Here is a 16,035-nt window from a genome sequence, read left to right as displayed (position 1 = left end):
AAAACCAAAACCAAAAACAAAAAAACGAGCTAAGACATGTGCCTAGGTTACTGGACGTGCCCGGATCATCACCCAACTCCTTGGAGCAAGGAGCATGAAGCAGGTGTTTGCCAGATGCCATAAGTTTAACTTTGGGCTAAAAGACATTTCAGGGTGCTAGAATGAAAAAAAAAAAAATGGCGAGTGGCGTTTACAGAATTCAAACTTCCAAACACCTTAAATGAGACGTCGTCTTGTTCTCTGCTGTGTGTGCAGACGAAGCCCTTGCTCGACTCTCAACGGTGGCTCACACCGAGCCCTGAGCGGGAAAATGGCTGCACTACGTCGATCATGCACTGAACCGAGCTGAAAAACCCCCGTCTGGAGGCTCCTGAAATCAGAATGAAATGTTCCAAGTGCTGGAAGATTAAGCCTAAAGTTTCAAAAAGGTCATCTTCCTCAAGCCATCATGTGTAAATCGCTTTGAGGCCATGTAACTTTTTTTTCATTTATTATAAAGAAAATTCTGTTATAAACTATGCCTACGGTACCTGCTCAAATTTTAAAACACCCGCTCTATGCAGGCACGGTCCCAGACACTCTGCTTCTCCCTTCTCAGCCTTACCCCCCAACTTCCTTTCGAAGTAGAGATTTTCAAATTGATAATTGCGATGAGGAAACTTGACCCGAGCCCCACTGGCTTGAAAGCAGGCCCCAGAGATAGAGATGGCTTTTCCCATTACGGAAAATGGCCACTGCACTGTTTTCTCTCTCAAAACTCCTTTCCTCTTGCAAGTCCAGACACTCAGAGGGTCAACATGAGCCAAGGCCAAGTCCTTCCTGCAGAAGCAGCAGTTGCCGTGGGCTGGCCCAGCGGCCGGAGAAGAGAGCGTGGGCTTTCACAGACGAGCTGGCCCTGCTCAGCAGGTACTTGCAGAACCCCCATTCTGTGCCAGAAATTGGGGGGGGGGGCAACAGGGACACACTGATAAGGTGGGCGTGGGTCTTGCTCTCAAGGAGACAGATCTGTGTGAGGGAGACGCGACGATGCAGAGAAAGTCGTCGTGACGAGGGGGCGGGGCTTCTGCCTTCTCCCAGGGCCCTAGTGCTCCGGCTGCTTCCAGCCTGCCACTGAGGTACTGAGTTTGTCCCCAACGTAACTTTGGGCTCCCGTCCGCTTCTCTGAATGCATCTGGCTCCTGAATAACAAATTCCAATTCACCTTAATATTCGTAATTCTTATTTCTTACTAGTTCTGAGAAACAGCAAATCATTTAAAACAAACAAACAAACAAAAAATGATGCTAAGAATGAAGACATACTAAATCATTATCTTGGCAGGCATTTTGTTTATAATTTTGATCAATAATAGACTGTCCCTGTTTTACATTATATATACTTTATATGTATAGGTATATATTAGATATCCATATGTCAATAGAAAGAGACATAAAAAAGCCTTCCCAAACGAGGCATGACACGCAACCCTTGACGCTCTTATTTACATAGTCCTTTCTCCACAATTACAACAGATGCTCAGAAGCCAGAGAGGGTTTACAAAGACAGCAGAGCACCCCTATAAAAAAGAGGCACCCCATGCATCTGGACGTTTATTGCCATGAGTTCTCACTGTGTCCAGACAGCATGTGGAAGTTAAAAATGGCATCCGGTTTTTGGAGAAGACAATGGTCATCGAATTCGCTCCGGCTCCATAACCGCTGGCTCCACGGTCTTTCAAATGACCAGGGAACGACAGCCTTTGCTCAGGGGAAGTGGGAACACAAAGTGAGATGAGCTCGTCAGAGGGCAGGGTCCTCACTGGACGGGGCCGGGGAAGAGAAGCCGCCACAGGCGCTGAGCAGGGGCGCGCGTCCGGGCGGCCACCACGACACCACGGGCTGGGCCACAGAAAACGGCTCCTCCACGGGAACTTGGAAAAACACCCAGTGGGAGAGTGGCCAGGGGACTTCGAGATCCCCTACATGTGAAGACTAGGATTCAACGACCGTTCGAAGAGGCCCACCGGGAACCCCCAGATCCGCTGCGTGGAAGCCTGCCTTTGCAGAACGCCCGCCTGGCTCCCCACCCCTTCTGTCTGAGAAACCCACAGGTCTCCTCCCGCCAACGTGCCCACCTGGACATGCGCCTCATGGTCGGCGTCTTGTCTTCCAAAGCCACGTTGTTACCATGCGAGGAACTGAACTTCTCGGATGAGCCGAGGTTTCCTCGGTTGCGTTGCCATGGCGCTGGTGACCTAGGCCACAGTCCTGGTGCCGAGCCCAGGAATCGGGTCTCGGATGAGTGCCCACACCTCACAGGGGCATTCTGCAGAAGCAGGAGCTGTCTCCTGCAGAGGGCGGGTCTCCTGTGTTGGTCACCCCTGTCGTGCTGGGCCACGCGTCCCTACAGCACAACTAAGCGACTCTCGAGGCTGCCTTTAGCCCGTCCGTTTGGGACCGTGTGAAACATCCCGGTACGTTTCAAAACTTCCCCTTAAGCCACTTACCAAGAGCGATTTTAAGGCAAAGCCCCATCCGGCCGTCGTTCCCCTCCCGGCTCTCCTTGCGCCCCTGCTGTCTTTTGGGTTTTGTCAACGGTGACCTTTCCTAGCCCTTTATTGTCCTAAGGCAAGAAAACATGTCTATTGAAAGAGACCAGCACCCTTCTTAGAGCTCCCCTGAGGTTTTGAATCCAGCACTTCTCCGGTCAGATGTTTGTCTCCTTCTGCGGAGAGGAGAAGCAGCTGGCCACGTTAATGGTTTTAATTTTTTTGCAGTGGCATCCAACGCTAACATAGCACGTCTTTGGAAGCACACCAGCAGGAGCTTCACGTGTGCGTGTGTTCACTCAGTGGCCCCCTCGGCTAGCCTGGGTCTAAGTCCACGTCCCCTACTGCAGACAGAGATTTCAGAGCCATAAAAATCGTCTCCGGAGCAGGGCTGTGCATAGGGAAAGTCTGGAGAAGCAGGTGAAGCCGTGAGTTCACCACGTTCTTCCTCTAGTTATTTCTCTTTGGAACGAGCCTGGACCGACGACATCACCTCTGCCCTCCGCCATACCTTAAATGGCCCTACCCACCGCCGTCGTGAGATAAAACTGGAGTTTACAGAGCTTTCCTTTGCCCCTCGCTGAGGAAGCACGAGGGGAGGGCGCGAGGATGGGCATCACGTCTTCCTGAACAAGGGGCGCGGTGCGTCTCCCCGGGGTGTATTTACACGGTGTGTTCGCTCTGCGCAGAGGTTAACCTGAGTTCTGAAATGCTTGTGTGCACTTAATTTAATCGAAAATGATAAAGCTATGAGCTGGGAACATACTGGACACATCTACTTAGACCGGAGCGCTCGCTCTGTGGGCCAGCGGTGCTGAAGACGGCGGGCTGGCCGACCCCGAGGACCGTTTTCTTCGTTTTCTCGTATTTTCCCTAGAAAGCATATTGAGCGAGACGCCAGGTGGCCAGGCGGGTTCGGGCAAAGTCTGTCGTCCTTTGTACTACTGGTCCAGCCTCCCCGCATCTCCAAAACGGAAGCACCTGGAACATCCGTCCGGTCCCCGCCCCACCCTCCACCTCGGCGCCTTCCCCGCCGAGCCCCACCCCGCAGGAGCGGAGGACTGCACCCTCCGGTCTCCGGTCTCCGCTCACCGACGTGCTCCAGGCTCCTCCAGGCCCCTCCCCGGCCCTGGCGTGCTCCCCAGCGCCCGCCCCTCCCTCACTTGAAGTAGTTGAGTCCGGCCACCAGGAAGAACTTCTCGAGGAAGACCTCCGAGTCCAGCACAGCGATGTGCGCGGCACGGCCGATCAGGGCGTTGGCGGTGTTGGGCAAGGCGTGGAACACGTTGTGCCGGACCAGAGTGCAGCCCTTGGCTGCGACCAGGGGGCTGAGCAGGTTGTGGATCATCTCCGCGTACACGGGCCCTGGGAGGAGGGGAGGGGACAGGATGTCGGGCGAGCTCAGCAGAGGGGCCTAGAGAAAATCGCCGGGAGCGAACGGGGTCCCTACCCGCCCTCTTACCCCCTCAGCCGTGCAGCACAGGGCCGGCTTCACGGGTCTCCTTCCGCTTGTCAAACCGCGAAACGGAAACGCGGCTCACCTGCGTGTCTAACGCGGCTTACTCACCTGTGTGTCTGTCTCGGAGGGCTGTTTGCACATTTCAATCCTGGCTGAGTGGAATGGCACATAGCGGTCTTGGGGAGAAGCCACCAGCACGACGTTCTTAAAATACTGCAGACCTGCAACAAGCCAGGCGTGTGCCTTTCACCCGGGGAGTCCCAACGCATGCCCTCCGGGTTGCACACTCGGTCCAAACGTGCCCCGGAGAGAGGAAAAGTGAGCAGAGGCCCGACACACGGGCGGTGTCACTGCGGAGGGACCTTCCGGTCTGAGAGGCTGCAGGAAGAATCCGCTCCACCGCAGCTGTCACGCCTTAGCAGGAAGACGAGGGCTTTGGGCCCCTCACTTCTCTACCCTGATTGCTCAGTTCACACACAGAGACATGGGTGGCAAAGGGACCGAGGTCACGCATCAGCGTGGCCGTGCCAGGCTCACGCCCAGGGAGGCGGGGACAGGGGCAGAGTCCGTGCCTATGAGTTGATGGACCACGGGACAGACCCTGGGCTGGCCGGCTTGCTCGGCAGGACAGCGCGAGCCAACCCGCTGGCCTCTCTGCGCCCTCATGGGACGTGGAGACCCCTGCTGTCCTGTGCTCGTTCCCACGGCCGGAGGGGACTCCCCCACCTCGGAGCGTCCTTGCTGCGGGTGCGGGTGGAGGTGTGCCACGGGCCCGCTGGCAAGGACCCGCCTCCCTCCGCACTGTGCACGTAAACAGGTCCATCTGCTCTTTACGTCGATGGGTCTGTACTTGGGTGGAGGCGCTGTGAGCTGGCCCACAGGCCCGAGCCTGTGCAGTTAGCGAATTAAAAGGCTGGTAGGAATTGGGGGCTACAGCTCCTCTGCGGAGACGACGCTCGCACACACCTTGGCGCCCACCCATGGTGCCCCCCACGCACCGTGGGGCAGACGGACCAGGCGCGGCCGAGGGCTTGGGCCCCCACTGGCCTCCTGATGAGTGAAGAGTGAGCTGGGCGCCCCCGCTCCTCCCCTCCCACGTGTGAGTCGGCGTAGTGAAGCCGGCCCAGGCCGCAGGGGTGGTGGGTCTCCAGCTCACGCTCCGGGCCGCACCGGGGTGCCGCAGCGGAAGCCACTCACCTGTTTTCTGGCTAAGCTGGTAGAGGAAGCACTTGCGCAGGTCGGCGTGATCCCTGAAGGTCAGCTGCAAGAGCGACCCGGACTTCTTCAGCTTCTGCATGAGCCACAGGCCTCGGGGAACAAAACGAAACCAAAGTCAAACACACAAGACCAAGAAAGCAGAAATAACGGGGGGCGAGATCCGCGTCTGACTGGGGGTTTCAGTTACCTTAAAAAGAAGAGAGGAGCAGGCATTTTAGCAAACACGGCGTCAGACGGCGTCTGTATTCTTAGGTACGGGGGGCAGGGACGTAACATCGTCCTGCAAACTGCAGTGGCGACGGGACTCCTCCGAGTCTCCGCGCCCCCCAGTTCCCTCGGGCCCCGGCGTAAATCCGGGCGCGGGACAGACCCCCCCACATGCACACTTCAGAGTCTGTCCATCCACGTGCAGTTATGCTGACGCCAGCACCGACGAGTACTACGTCACAACCGCACACAAAATAAATTTGACACAAATGCGAAGAAATGCACACGACACAGTGAGCCTAGCTGACATGATTCCTGCCACATAAACGCACATGCAGGCGAAGATAAGTACGACGCACTATACGAAATTAGACAGGCGAGACTGGAAGAACTATCGGCAATCTCTCTTTAAGATTTTTCGTAACGTCACAAGATTACAACTGGGAAAAAAAATTAAACGTGGTTTAAATCATTCGTTTCTGTCCAAAGATGGCTTCCCTGATTTGTGAGAAAAGATGGATAGAAAGACTCTAAATCACTCACATTCACAAACGGCGTCCTCAAAATAACGAAAAAGCAAACCAACAGGTCTGCCCGCCCCAGGCGAGGGAAGCCGGCAGGTGTGTGCAGGGAGCTGGCAGAGGCCTGGGAGGCGGGCACAGAGCGGGGAGCTTAGCGGAGGTGACTCTAGATGCCACGTAATGGACCGGACAGTCGGGGACCTCTGCCAGAGTCTTCACCAAGAAGGAACGTGATTTACTAAACTATTTATAATTATACAAAACCCAGCGACCTCCTTGGGCAGACACACGCCAAACCACGTCCCCTCCACGGTCACTGCCCGTTGGCAGGGGCCCTGCAGTGTGGGGTTCATCTAACAAGCCATCACGTCGGCGAGCCTCTTTGTCATCGGGCCCTCGCTAGAGCTTTACGGCCACCTGCTGCCCCGCCAGGTCACCCCGTGGCATTTCTGTCACCAAGGACCTCCTGCAGGTGGCCGTGCTTCCGTGTTCCTGCCCACACCGGTTCTCCCTTCTGCATGTGGACCTGGCCCTGCCCTCTGCCCGTCCTGGAAGCTCTGCCTGTGGTGGAAGAGTCACCGAGCCTTCCTCCCCTACCCACGATGCCACCTCCTCACAGTTCAGAGGAGCCGGGCGAGCCTCGGAGCTGGGGCCGTGCGTCCCAGCAAGAGGCACGGTCCTGTACGCCAGCGACATGCTCTGTCCCCTCTCGCATTTATCCTCAGTGGTGCTATGACACTCACGCGCACACACACACACGCACGCACACCATGTACATGTATGTATGTGTAACTTATATGTTCATAGACATCCATGGCTTCACACATACACACATGTGTACGTACATGTCATAAACGTGTCATTCACATGCACACGTTAGCTCCATTTCTGAAACGAAGAAACTAAGCAGCATGGAGGTTAAATGTCTTGGCCAGTCCTCTGCATGCACCTGGGTCAGGGCATCGCCACGGGCTGGCCGTGGCAGTGACAGGGTGTAAAGCTCACTGCTACGGACTCTGCCCCCAGACTTCTCGCTCGGGGCTACGGTCTGAGCGTCTGCGTCCCCCAGACATCATGCTGGAAACCAAGCCCTCAGTACAATGGCAAGTGCAGGCATGGTCTTGGGGGGATTAGCCCGTGAGGGAGAAGCCCCCAGAAAGGGATGAGCACCCTAATAAAAGGGGCCCAGTGAGCTCCCTGGCTCCTTCCACCATGTGAGGACACGGAAGACGGCCCTCTGTGAGCAGGAAGCCGGGCACCGAACCTGCCAGCGCCCTGACCTTGGACGTGCAGCCTCTGGAGCCGTGAGAAATAAACGCCTGCTGTTTATCAGGGCCCTGCCCGCCCCCCGACGTCTACGTGAACTTGTTCAGCTGCCGGAACGGACCGAGACCCACGCTCTCCCCCGCACACCACCACGCCTGGTCAGCCGCGTGCAGCCAGGGCCCCGGGATGTCACCCTTTTGTCCCCAGAAAGCTGAAAGCAGACGAGATCGCGGGAAACGTCTGGGCTCTCGCCCCGCCTGGCACTAGGACATCTTTCTCAGCCCAGGTCCCGCTACCGAGAACGCCAGCCTCCGCGTCACCGCCCCTCCCCCGAATGGATTCCTTGGCGACCGGACGGGGGAGGGGCCTACCTGTACTGACCAGGGCGCTGCTGTTGTACAGGGTCCCCAGGTGAGGCCCTGACAGCGACAGGAAGGTGTGCAGCTTGCTGAGGTAATACCGGAACCGGGGCCGCGTCAGGACGGAGCGGATGATGATGTTGCCGAGAGAGTGGCCGATGAAACTGCTCGGGCAGAAACGGGGCAGGTGAGGGTGACGCTGGGGCCAGCCGCCGGGCACTGCCGAGTCGGGGCCCCAAGGGTCAGCTGCCCCCGCTCCCACCAGACTCAGGGGACAGGCACGAGGCTTCCGAACGCCGGCCTCGTCAGGCCTGAGGCGGGGACGCAGGAACGAAGGCCTGGTGCCCGGTGCGGTCTGAGGGGCCTGTGGCCGCCTTGCCCGGCTCTGTGCTATTGGAGCAGCCCTGTCTGGTCTCACGTGTCCTCGGTCCCCCCGGGTCCCTTCTGAGCCCGGCTCACGAGGCCATTCACCACCAGACGCCTGTCTACCTCTGTGGTTACACCCGCCACGCGTTGCGAATGTGTCGAGCTGCCTGCGCCCGGCCACGTGGGTGGACAGCCCTCCTCTGGGGACACGGACCCACAGGCCCAACGCAGCGTCGTCCCCAGGCACACGTGGCCTTACGGAAACCCCGCTGCACGGGACAGGCACCTCCCCACTGCTCTGCGCTGCGTCCTCGACTCTGACCCCCACCGCAGAGTCCCCACTTGTGAAACGAGGGTGTGCTGCTTTATCCCCAAGGCCTGAACGGGGTGACACACGCCGAGGACTCGCCGCCATGCTGTTTGCGGTCACCTTGACCATCTAAACACGCAAGCCAGGTCATCTGCCACCGCGGCAGGACAGCAGCAGAAACCCTTGTGAGGCGGGCAGTCCGTTCAGCTACGTGACACACTGTCCTGCTTGACAGAAACGGTGGCCTGGGGACCTAGAAAGCCTGCGAAAGGCTCCAGGGCAGAGCTGGGATTCACACCTGTGAGTGCTGAGCAGAAGTCTGTGGCCGGGAACGCCCGGTCAAGTCCAGCTCCCCTGCCACTGACCCACCGGAGGGCTGTCCTCCCGGGCGCATACTACGGAAGGTGTGCGTGTGCCCAGCGGCCCTGTGACTCGCTGCCGCTCGGCAGATAGTCGGCTCTGCTACAAGCCACACGTCAACCCCTCCCGGGGGCGCAGGAGGCGGCGTGCGGACCTCGCACACGGCACACGCTCAGGCGTCCCCCTTTCCCCCGGCACGAACGTCCCGGGGGCTCCTCTTACCTGATCCGGGAGATGGAGAGGTTGTACAGCTGGATGTGCTGAATGATCTCGTCCAGCAGCCGGTCCGTCATGGTGTCGAAGTCCGCGAACGTGTCCATCTGGGGGGGGAGAGAGGGGACAGGGCTGGGGCTGTGGCGAGGCCCGGCTCCTCCGCCAGACGCCATGGCACATTGTGGGCGCGCGCCCGGCCTGACCGATGGGAACTCGGCCTCAAACAGTGGGGCTGCAGCTGGGGCTCAAAAGGAGAAACGGGGGGACGCCGGAGGCTCCCCCATGGGGGGCACTGACAACAGAAGGGGGAATGGAAGAGACAGGCAGTCGCGCACATGTGCTGCCTGCTGCTGCGTCACGTGCCTAGCATCACGCACACCCGGTACTACTGTCCCACGTCAGAGGGGAGGAAACGGGCTCCGAGAGGTGACACGGTGCTTGAGCCAGGAGTCACACCCAAGCCCACCTGGCTCCAAAGTCCCTGCCCCTCCCCCAGCACGGCCGTGAGACCGTGTCATCAGGCCGTGTGCAGAGGGCGGACGCCAGCTCTGAGAAGGACACCACGGCCACCCGTGTCCTAGGCAAGGCAGTTGGGGGACTTGGGGGCCTACGAGGAAGAAGAGACATGACACATGGGTCTTTGGATATTGGAGGGGTGGACACAGAGATGACAGCTCGACTGGCTTCTGTAACTTCAAAGACCAGCTCCTGGAAATGCAGACGGGGGCCGCAGGGAAGACAACTTGGGGCCGGCACAGAACAGCGGCTTCTCCCAGGCAGGGCCATCTGCACGCGGGCCACATGGCGTCCACCCGCCCACCAAGCCGCGGCGGGGGACAAGGGGTTTCGTGGGTATTCGGCGGCATGGGGGAGAAGGGGCGGGAGAGAGGAGGCCACGAGGGCCCGTCTCACACCGGCCATCGACGCTGGTCGGTTTCTTAGTGTCCACGGGCTAAGAAAGAAGCGTGTTTGCAGCCCGCCCCCCGGCTACAGGACCCGTGCCATGGGTCTGAGCCTGAGCCCCCTCCTAGGTCCTGAAGGCGGGTAATGTAAACTAGTCCTTAGCGTCGGCTTAAAAATCAGGCGAAATATTTGCCACACACTGGGACAGGAGCCGAGTTCGTGCCCGCTAGCCTTCCTGCCGTTCCCTCGTCCTTCCATTACGACTGGAACGTGGATTATGAGACAAGGGGTGGCCATAAGGGGGCCCGAGCTGATCACGACGCCCTGGAAGTCACGGGAGGCTTAAACGATGGTCTTTTCAGCAACTCCCCAGGCCGGGCGCATTCGAAGGGGCGCGACTCTGTGCGCTCACGAGACCCTCAGCTTTCGGGAGGCAGCACCGTGTCGTGGAACGTATCGTCCCTGAGCGTCCACGCTCCCACCCCCCGTCCAGTTAGGCTAAGAGCTAAGGGTGTCCAGGTCCAACGCACCGCCACGGGGACTGTCCACGCCGCACGGCCGCAGGCGTCCAGTGACGGCAGCGGACCCGGGCGCTGAGCGTGGCGGGCGAGGCTCCGCCTTCCGGTGCTGGCTTGCACGTGGCTCCCAGGGCTGGGCACCCACGACGCTCCCCCCGGCCCACCCGCCACTCACGGGATTTCTACACTCTCCTCTGCTTCGACCACACAGTTCGCCTCTGACTGTAAAGGGGTCATAACCCAGCTCCACCGGTTACGTGACGTCAGCGACAGCCCCCAGTGCAGACGCACAGACACCCAAATCACGAGCGCGCGAGCTGTCACCCACCCTAACGCCCTGTGCGGACGAAAGGTCCCAGTCACCTGACTCACCTGTTCCCATTTCTTCCTCTTCCCTCACCCGCCCCAAAGCACGGGATGAGCCCTCTGTCCCCAGACCATCCGAGTGCCGGGCTCGTGTTCTCCAGCAGGGTCCCCTCCCCGCTGTGGGTCCACAGACTGCCCTGGGACTTTCGGGGGCTGGGGGAGGGGGTGACATGACTCAGGGATGCCCTCAGCGCCGATGTTTCTGTCTCATACCTGGTTCTTTTCGGACATCAGGAAGTCCAGTTTGCCCCCAGGGAGGCCCAGCTCTATGAAGGTCTTTACCAGCCGGAGGTCTGCACTGTTGCCTACAAATGACAGGTAAGCCGCCACACACCCGCAGTTAATCGTGCAAAAGTCGGCACCTTAGGGGTTCGCTTCCCTCCTCCTCCCATCCCCCCACTTCCCGTTTTCCATTAAGCAGGTAATAAAAACAAGTCAAACAAGCGGAACCCATGAGTCCCATACAGGCCCCCCAACACACAGACACATACACGCACGCGCATGTGTGCGCACACGCATGCACACGCGCACACACACATGCGCACAGACACGCACACACACATGCACGCGCACACACACACACACACACAATGCGCACACAGACACGCACACACGCATGCACGCACGGGCCGGGTCTCTCTACAAATCCTGCCTCCAGGAAGACATCCCCCAGCCACACATACGTGGCTTGTGATCACCCCGTGCCCAGGAAGACGAGAGGCACACGGCCTCCCGCTTCTCCCACAGCCAGTTCCGTTCACTCAGGACGGTCGGTGAGCGGTGGCGGTCAGTGGCTGGTGTGGAACAATGTGATATCTGCAAGCCCCCCCCGCTTAAATGTCTCGTTTCGTACAGAGACTGACTCGTTCTGCCACTTTACGGGCGGTCAGTGAGCCCCCAACGGGCCAGTCGGGGCGTAGTGATCTATGACGGGATTAGTCACCTCAAAAACAGGAGCCGGGGACGGGTGGGCTCCACGGGGGCCGCCTGTCCCTCCGTGGCCGTCGCAGGCAGAGGCGTGAGGGCGCAGGACCCGAGGCTGCGGCTCACAGCCCAGCCTCTTCTTTCCCTCACTCCCTTTGTTCCATTCATTCTTCCCTTCCTTTCTTTCATCTCTGTATTTCATTTTCTCTCTCACCAGAGTTTCATGCCCAAGATCTTTTCTTTGGGAGCAAGGCCGTGCCATTTCCCTGGACCCCGTGTACTCACTGTCACCCCGCGGTCACTAACTGACACTTGCTGAAGGAGGCCCCGACCCAAGTGAATCCGTCGATATGATAAATTGTTCAGAGCACAGAAATTTGCGGTGGAAGCCGTTTTGGAACTCACCATCCAGGCCATGGACACAGACTACCAGGTGAATCCCCTCTTCCAAATTTTCTTCCTCTTCCTCTGGTGGGAAATACGGTATGTCAGAAGCTAGTACAGATAAGTCACTGTACAGAAATCCATCAATCTTCAGTTCTTTTTTAAATTTTTCTTTGGCCTGATAAAAACTGGAGAATACACTAATTAATCGCAAGCCAGGCTGTGCATTCCGAGTTGAACAGGAGATGAGCTGCGCTGGGATGCAGGAGGGATGGAGTGACTTGCCGAGCGGCAAAGGCTGAATACAATGTATGAGCCCTTGGGGCAGGATGCTAGCGAGGGAAGCCCTGTTCCGAACCCGGGGGCAGGAGAGCGCCCCGGGGAGACCGGAGGCTATACTGGTTTCGGTCCTGCAGATTTCTATGTGGCCCCTGCACTGAACGGGACTTCCAAGATGCTATCCAGCTCCGGGGACCCACAAAACCCTTAACACGATAGCCCCAGAGCGAGAGCATCCTAACCCGGCCGGCAAGGACACCGTGGCGTGGCTGCCACCGACTTCTCCAACGTCATCTCCAAGTCTCAAAAAAGAGCACATTTCTCATCGCTCCCTGCGTGAACTATGTTGCTTGGCTTCCGTGCCTCTGCGCATGTGGCTCTATCCGTCAGAAATGCCTTTCCCATCCGGTTACTGTGTTCTCTGCCTGGTCATCGGACGAGGTGGTCGTTAAGCGCGTGGGCTCAGGGGTCAGACTGCCGAGGTCAGAACCTCAGCCCCGACGGGTACTAGCGGAGGGCCAACCGCTTAACCGCTCGTCATTCCCTTGCTTCATTTGTAAAAGGGGAATGGCATCGTTATCTAATTGATAAAGTTGCTTTGCGTATTAAGTGATGATGTAATTTATGAAACTTAGAATTGTACTTGAAACTGATTAAATCGTATAACAATGTTACCTATTACTAGCCACATCCTCATTAGCATGTCATTAGCATTTTCTTTTTGGCTCAGATGTCATCTTCAAAAATCTTCTCCTGGCCACCGTCTCTATTCGCACTCACTGTCCCCAGCCAGATCACATCCTTCTCCCACTGGCTCAGCTGTGGCACACGAACCACCCCATTTACCCAACTGCCCTCATTTACGTCCCTCATCTCTGTCTCTCTGTCAGGCTGTGAGTGTAGTAACAGCCAAGTCGACAGTGGCCAGGCACTGGAAATCTGTTACACTGATGACATGGGTGCATTAACAGTTATTGACTCTTCTGTGTAAAACAGCAGAATGAAGTATACCTGGCCTGTGCTATTTCTTTTGGGAATGTCAGGAATGTGAAACTCTCTAGCATTTGCAAAAGAGTAAATAAGATGAGATGCTTTGATAAGATGATTCTATAATATACTGAATCAAATATATAGTTTACAGGTCGGGGAGAAGTATGGATACAAACCCAACCCAAGGATGAAAGGGTGGATTCTGACATTGCAAAAGGAATGATAAGCTTCAGAACCGCAGGAAAGGGGCTCAGGAGGCAAACCTATTCCCCAAGGGCTCTTTAGAGACCTGCCGTCTCAGACGTGCAAAGATAGAGGTCCCACGACACGCATCACAGGTCACTGAGTATAATAAAAACTGAACGAAAAACCCTTGAATGGCCATCTCTGAAGGAGTTTGTTAATAAAATCTATACTACATCAATACGATGGAATCTTGCTTAAAAATTAACATGATAATGCAAAAATCGATTTTCAATCATAGATGTTTCCGATATATTAAGCTGAAAAACACTTAGTCTGTACAGAATCATCGCATTTTCCCATAAAAAGAAAATATAGATACAGATACAGATGGAAAAAAAGTGTGAGAACAACTCACGCGGGGTCTCTTTTTGAGAGCTGGGCTTCCTGGTAATTTTTACTCCCTTATTCTGTTTCTGACTTGAACGACATGAACATAGTACTTCATTGAAATGAGAAAACAACGGATACCTCCATTTTGAGACCGTGAGCGTGAAATCGAGACCCTCGCGGGCACGCGGGAGAGCCTGGGCCGGCTACAGCATCGGCTGGCCTACCTGAACATCCTCCCACCGGCGTCCTCCTCCGCCTTGCCGGGACGGGCGGGGACGACCCCAAAGGAACCCAGAGGCTGATGCGTGATGGGAAACGGGGTCTGCTTGGAAGAGAACCCAGCCCGGGCCGGGGTCTCCTTGGGCACAGACGAGAAAGGGAGACACGTGGCCGTGCAAGACACGGACAAGTTGACGATCGCCACAGCTCTCAGGCTGTCTGGAGTGCAGGTCTCGGCGGGGGCCAGCTGGGACGCCATGACGGAGGTGCCTGCCCTTGGCTCTTGGCTTCCCGAAACCTGGGAGGGACTGGCGTGAGCCGCAGTGGAGCACACGGAGCCTGCCCCATGGCCGACCTCCGGGAAGGGGCTAGCTCCTCTGCCAAACGCTCTATCCCCCGAGACGCTTCGCTGGCCTGCCGCATCCGGGCCGATGGCATCGGGAGCTGACGTACAGCCCGGTCCAGTGAGGCTCGTGACGTCTGAGCTGCTGCTGTCAGAGACAGCTCCTTCCCCCACACCTGACTCTGCAGACGTGTCCTTAGGCGTCCCCGCTGGTGCTCCGGGACAAGGTCCGTCCCCAGGGTGTCCCGGTGCTACGATACATGGTATTTTTAAATTAAGACCTTGAGTTTCGACACCTGGAGGGTTCTCGGTCCTGCCATCCAGACAACAGGGTCCTCGAGAGTCAGACTGACTGTCCCCAGCTGTGCAGGTGTCCGTGTCCCCGGGGCCCTGCCGGCTGTCAGCACCCGAAACCACGTCCGGAGGAGGACAGTCCACCCCAGCGTCCTGGATCCCAGAGCCACCGCCGAGTCGAAGGCAGGGTCCCGGAGGATCTGCGCCCTTGCCGTGCACAGCTGCGGCCTCGGCGAGACCCCCCACGGGCCGCACGGCGCCCACATCTTCAGCAGACTCCTCCGGGCTGCTGATCTGGGGTGCAGAGACCGACTTGGTCAGCTTGGTGAGTTCCACCTCCCGCCCCTCTTCCTCGAAGGGCAAAGAGCTAATGGAGGTGAGGGACGCCTGGGCGCCGCTGGGCAGGCTCGTGCTGCTCTCTGTGTGCCCGCCCCCCAGGGAGGCCCGGTGCAGGGCGTGCCTCCGGACCAGCTGGTGCACGGCGTCCCGGTCACTGGGCAGCTCCAGGGCCCGGCTTCGGGCCTCGGACCAGGCGACGGAGCTCGGCTCGCTCTCGATGCCGGAATCGGAGATGACGGAAGATGACCGCTTGATGAGCCCCGAGAGCAGCGCCAGCTCCTCCCGGCCCTCTGTGCGAGGGTCCTTGGGGGAAGCCCTGACATCCCAGGAGTCCCCCAGAGCCGAGCCGGGTGGCTCGTCAGGCTCCCCGGGGTGGAGCTTCAGACTTAGCAGCGCGGCCTTGCCCTCCCGGCCAGCCCCGTGTCCCAGCATCTGTGACTCATGGGGCGCCGTCTTCTCTGAAGCGATGGCATTCTGCTGACCCCCACCGGCCACCCCTTCACGTAGCGGAGCTCCGTCTGGTTCACAGGTATCTCCAAAGTGCCCACTCTCGTGCCAAGCCCCAGTGGCCATGGCGGGGTCAGCGCTGCAGGGGATATTACCGCTGGACCGTACATCAGCATCGGTCCGCGCGGGGTCCTGGCCACCCTCTGGGCCCGGACTCCTGCCGGGCGGGTCCCCATATGCCAGCGAATGCATTCCAACATCAGACCCCGGGCCAGCCTGCCACGCGTCCTCGGGCAAACCCGCTTTGTCCTGGAATTCACCAACTGTCAGACACACCTGAGACTCAGAACACGTGTCTGTGTGACCTGGTGCGGTCACAGCCTCATCTGGCTTTGGGCACCTAGTCCCCACTTCGTCAGAGTCTGGTTGAGGTGCTTTCATGGTGGGCAAGGTGAGGTTTTCCCTAAAAGGTGATTTTCTATTTACAATACATTCTTCTTCTCTGTCTTTTAGACTCCTTTTTGTGGGACTTGTTGCTGGAACGTCAAAATCAGGGTAAACACTCAAATTATGCCCTACAACAAGAAAAAAGAAAGAAAAAAAACGTATTATAGTTTAAAAATCTATGTTCACACTTATCCAAATGC

The 16,035-nt window shown here is 57.8% G+C and overlaps 1 protein-coding gene across 1 annotated transcript in view; it reads right to left on the bottom strand.

The window, feature by feature from the left end:
• Positions 1-3,686: 3,686 nt before the first annotated feature.
• The window catches only part of FAM135B (family with sequence similarity 135 member B), a 119,279-nt gene continuing 106,930 nt past the window's right edge, over positions 3,687-16,035 (bottom strand). Inside the window, 9 exon segments of the mRNA XM_011373399.1 lie at positions 3,687-3,892; positions 4,095-4,121; positions 4,124-4,207; positions 5,184-5,294; positions 7,570-7,721; positions 8,816-8,913; positions 10,807-10,898; positions 11,923-12,089; positions 13,971-15,963. Of these exon segments, the coding sequence (XP_011371701.1) occupies positions 3,687-3,892; positions 4,095-4,121; positions 4,124-4,207; positions 5,184-5,294; positions 7,570-7,721; positions 8,816-8,913; positions 10,807-10,898; positions 11,923-12,089; positions 13,971-15,963 (2,930 nt within the window).

This window comes from Pteropus vampyrus, unplaced genomic scaffold, assembly GCF_000151845.1.
Source record: "Pteropus vampyrus isolate Shadow unplaced genomic scaffold, Pvam_2.0 Scaffold224, whole genome shotgun sequence".
Classification (NCBI taxonomy): Eukaryota; Metazoa; Chordata; class Mammalia; order Chiroptera; family Pteropodidae; genus Pteropus; species Pteropus vampyrus.
This window is presented reverse-complemented; position numbering and strand designations above follow the sequence as displayed.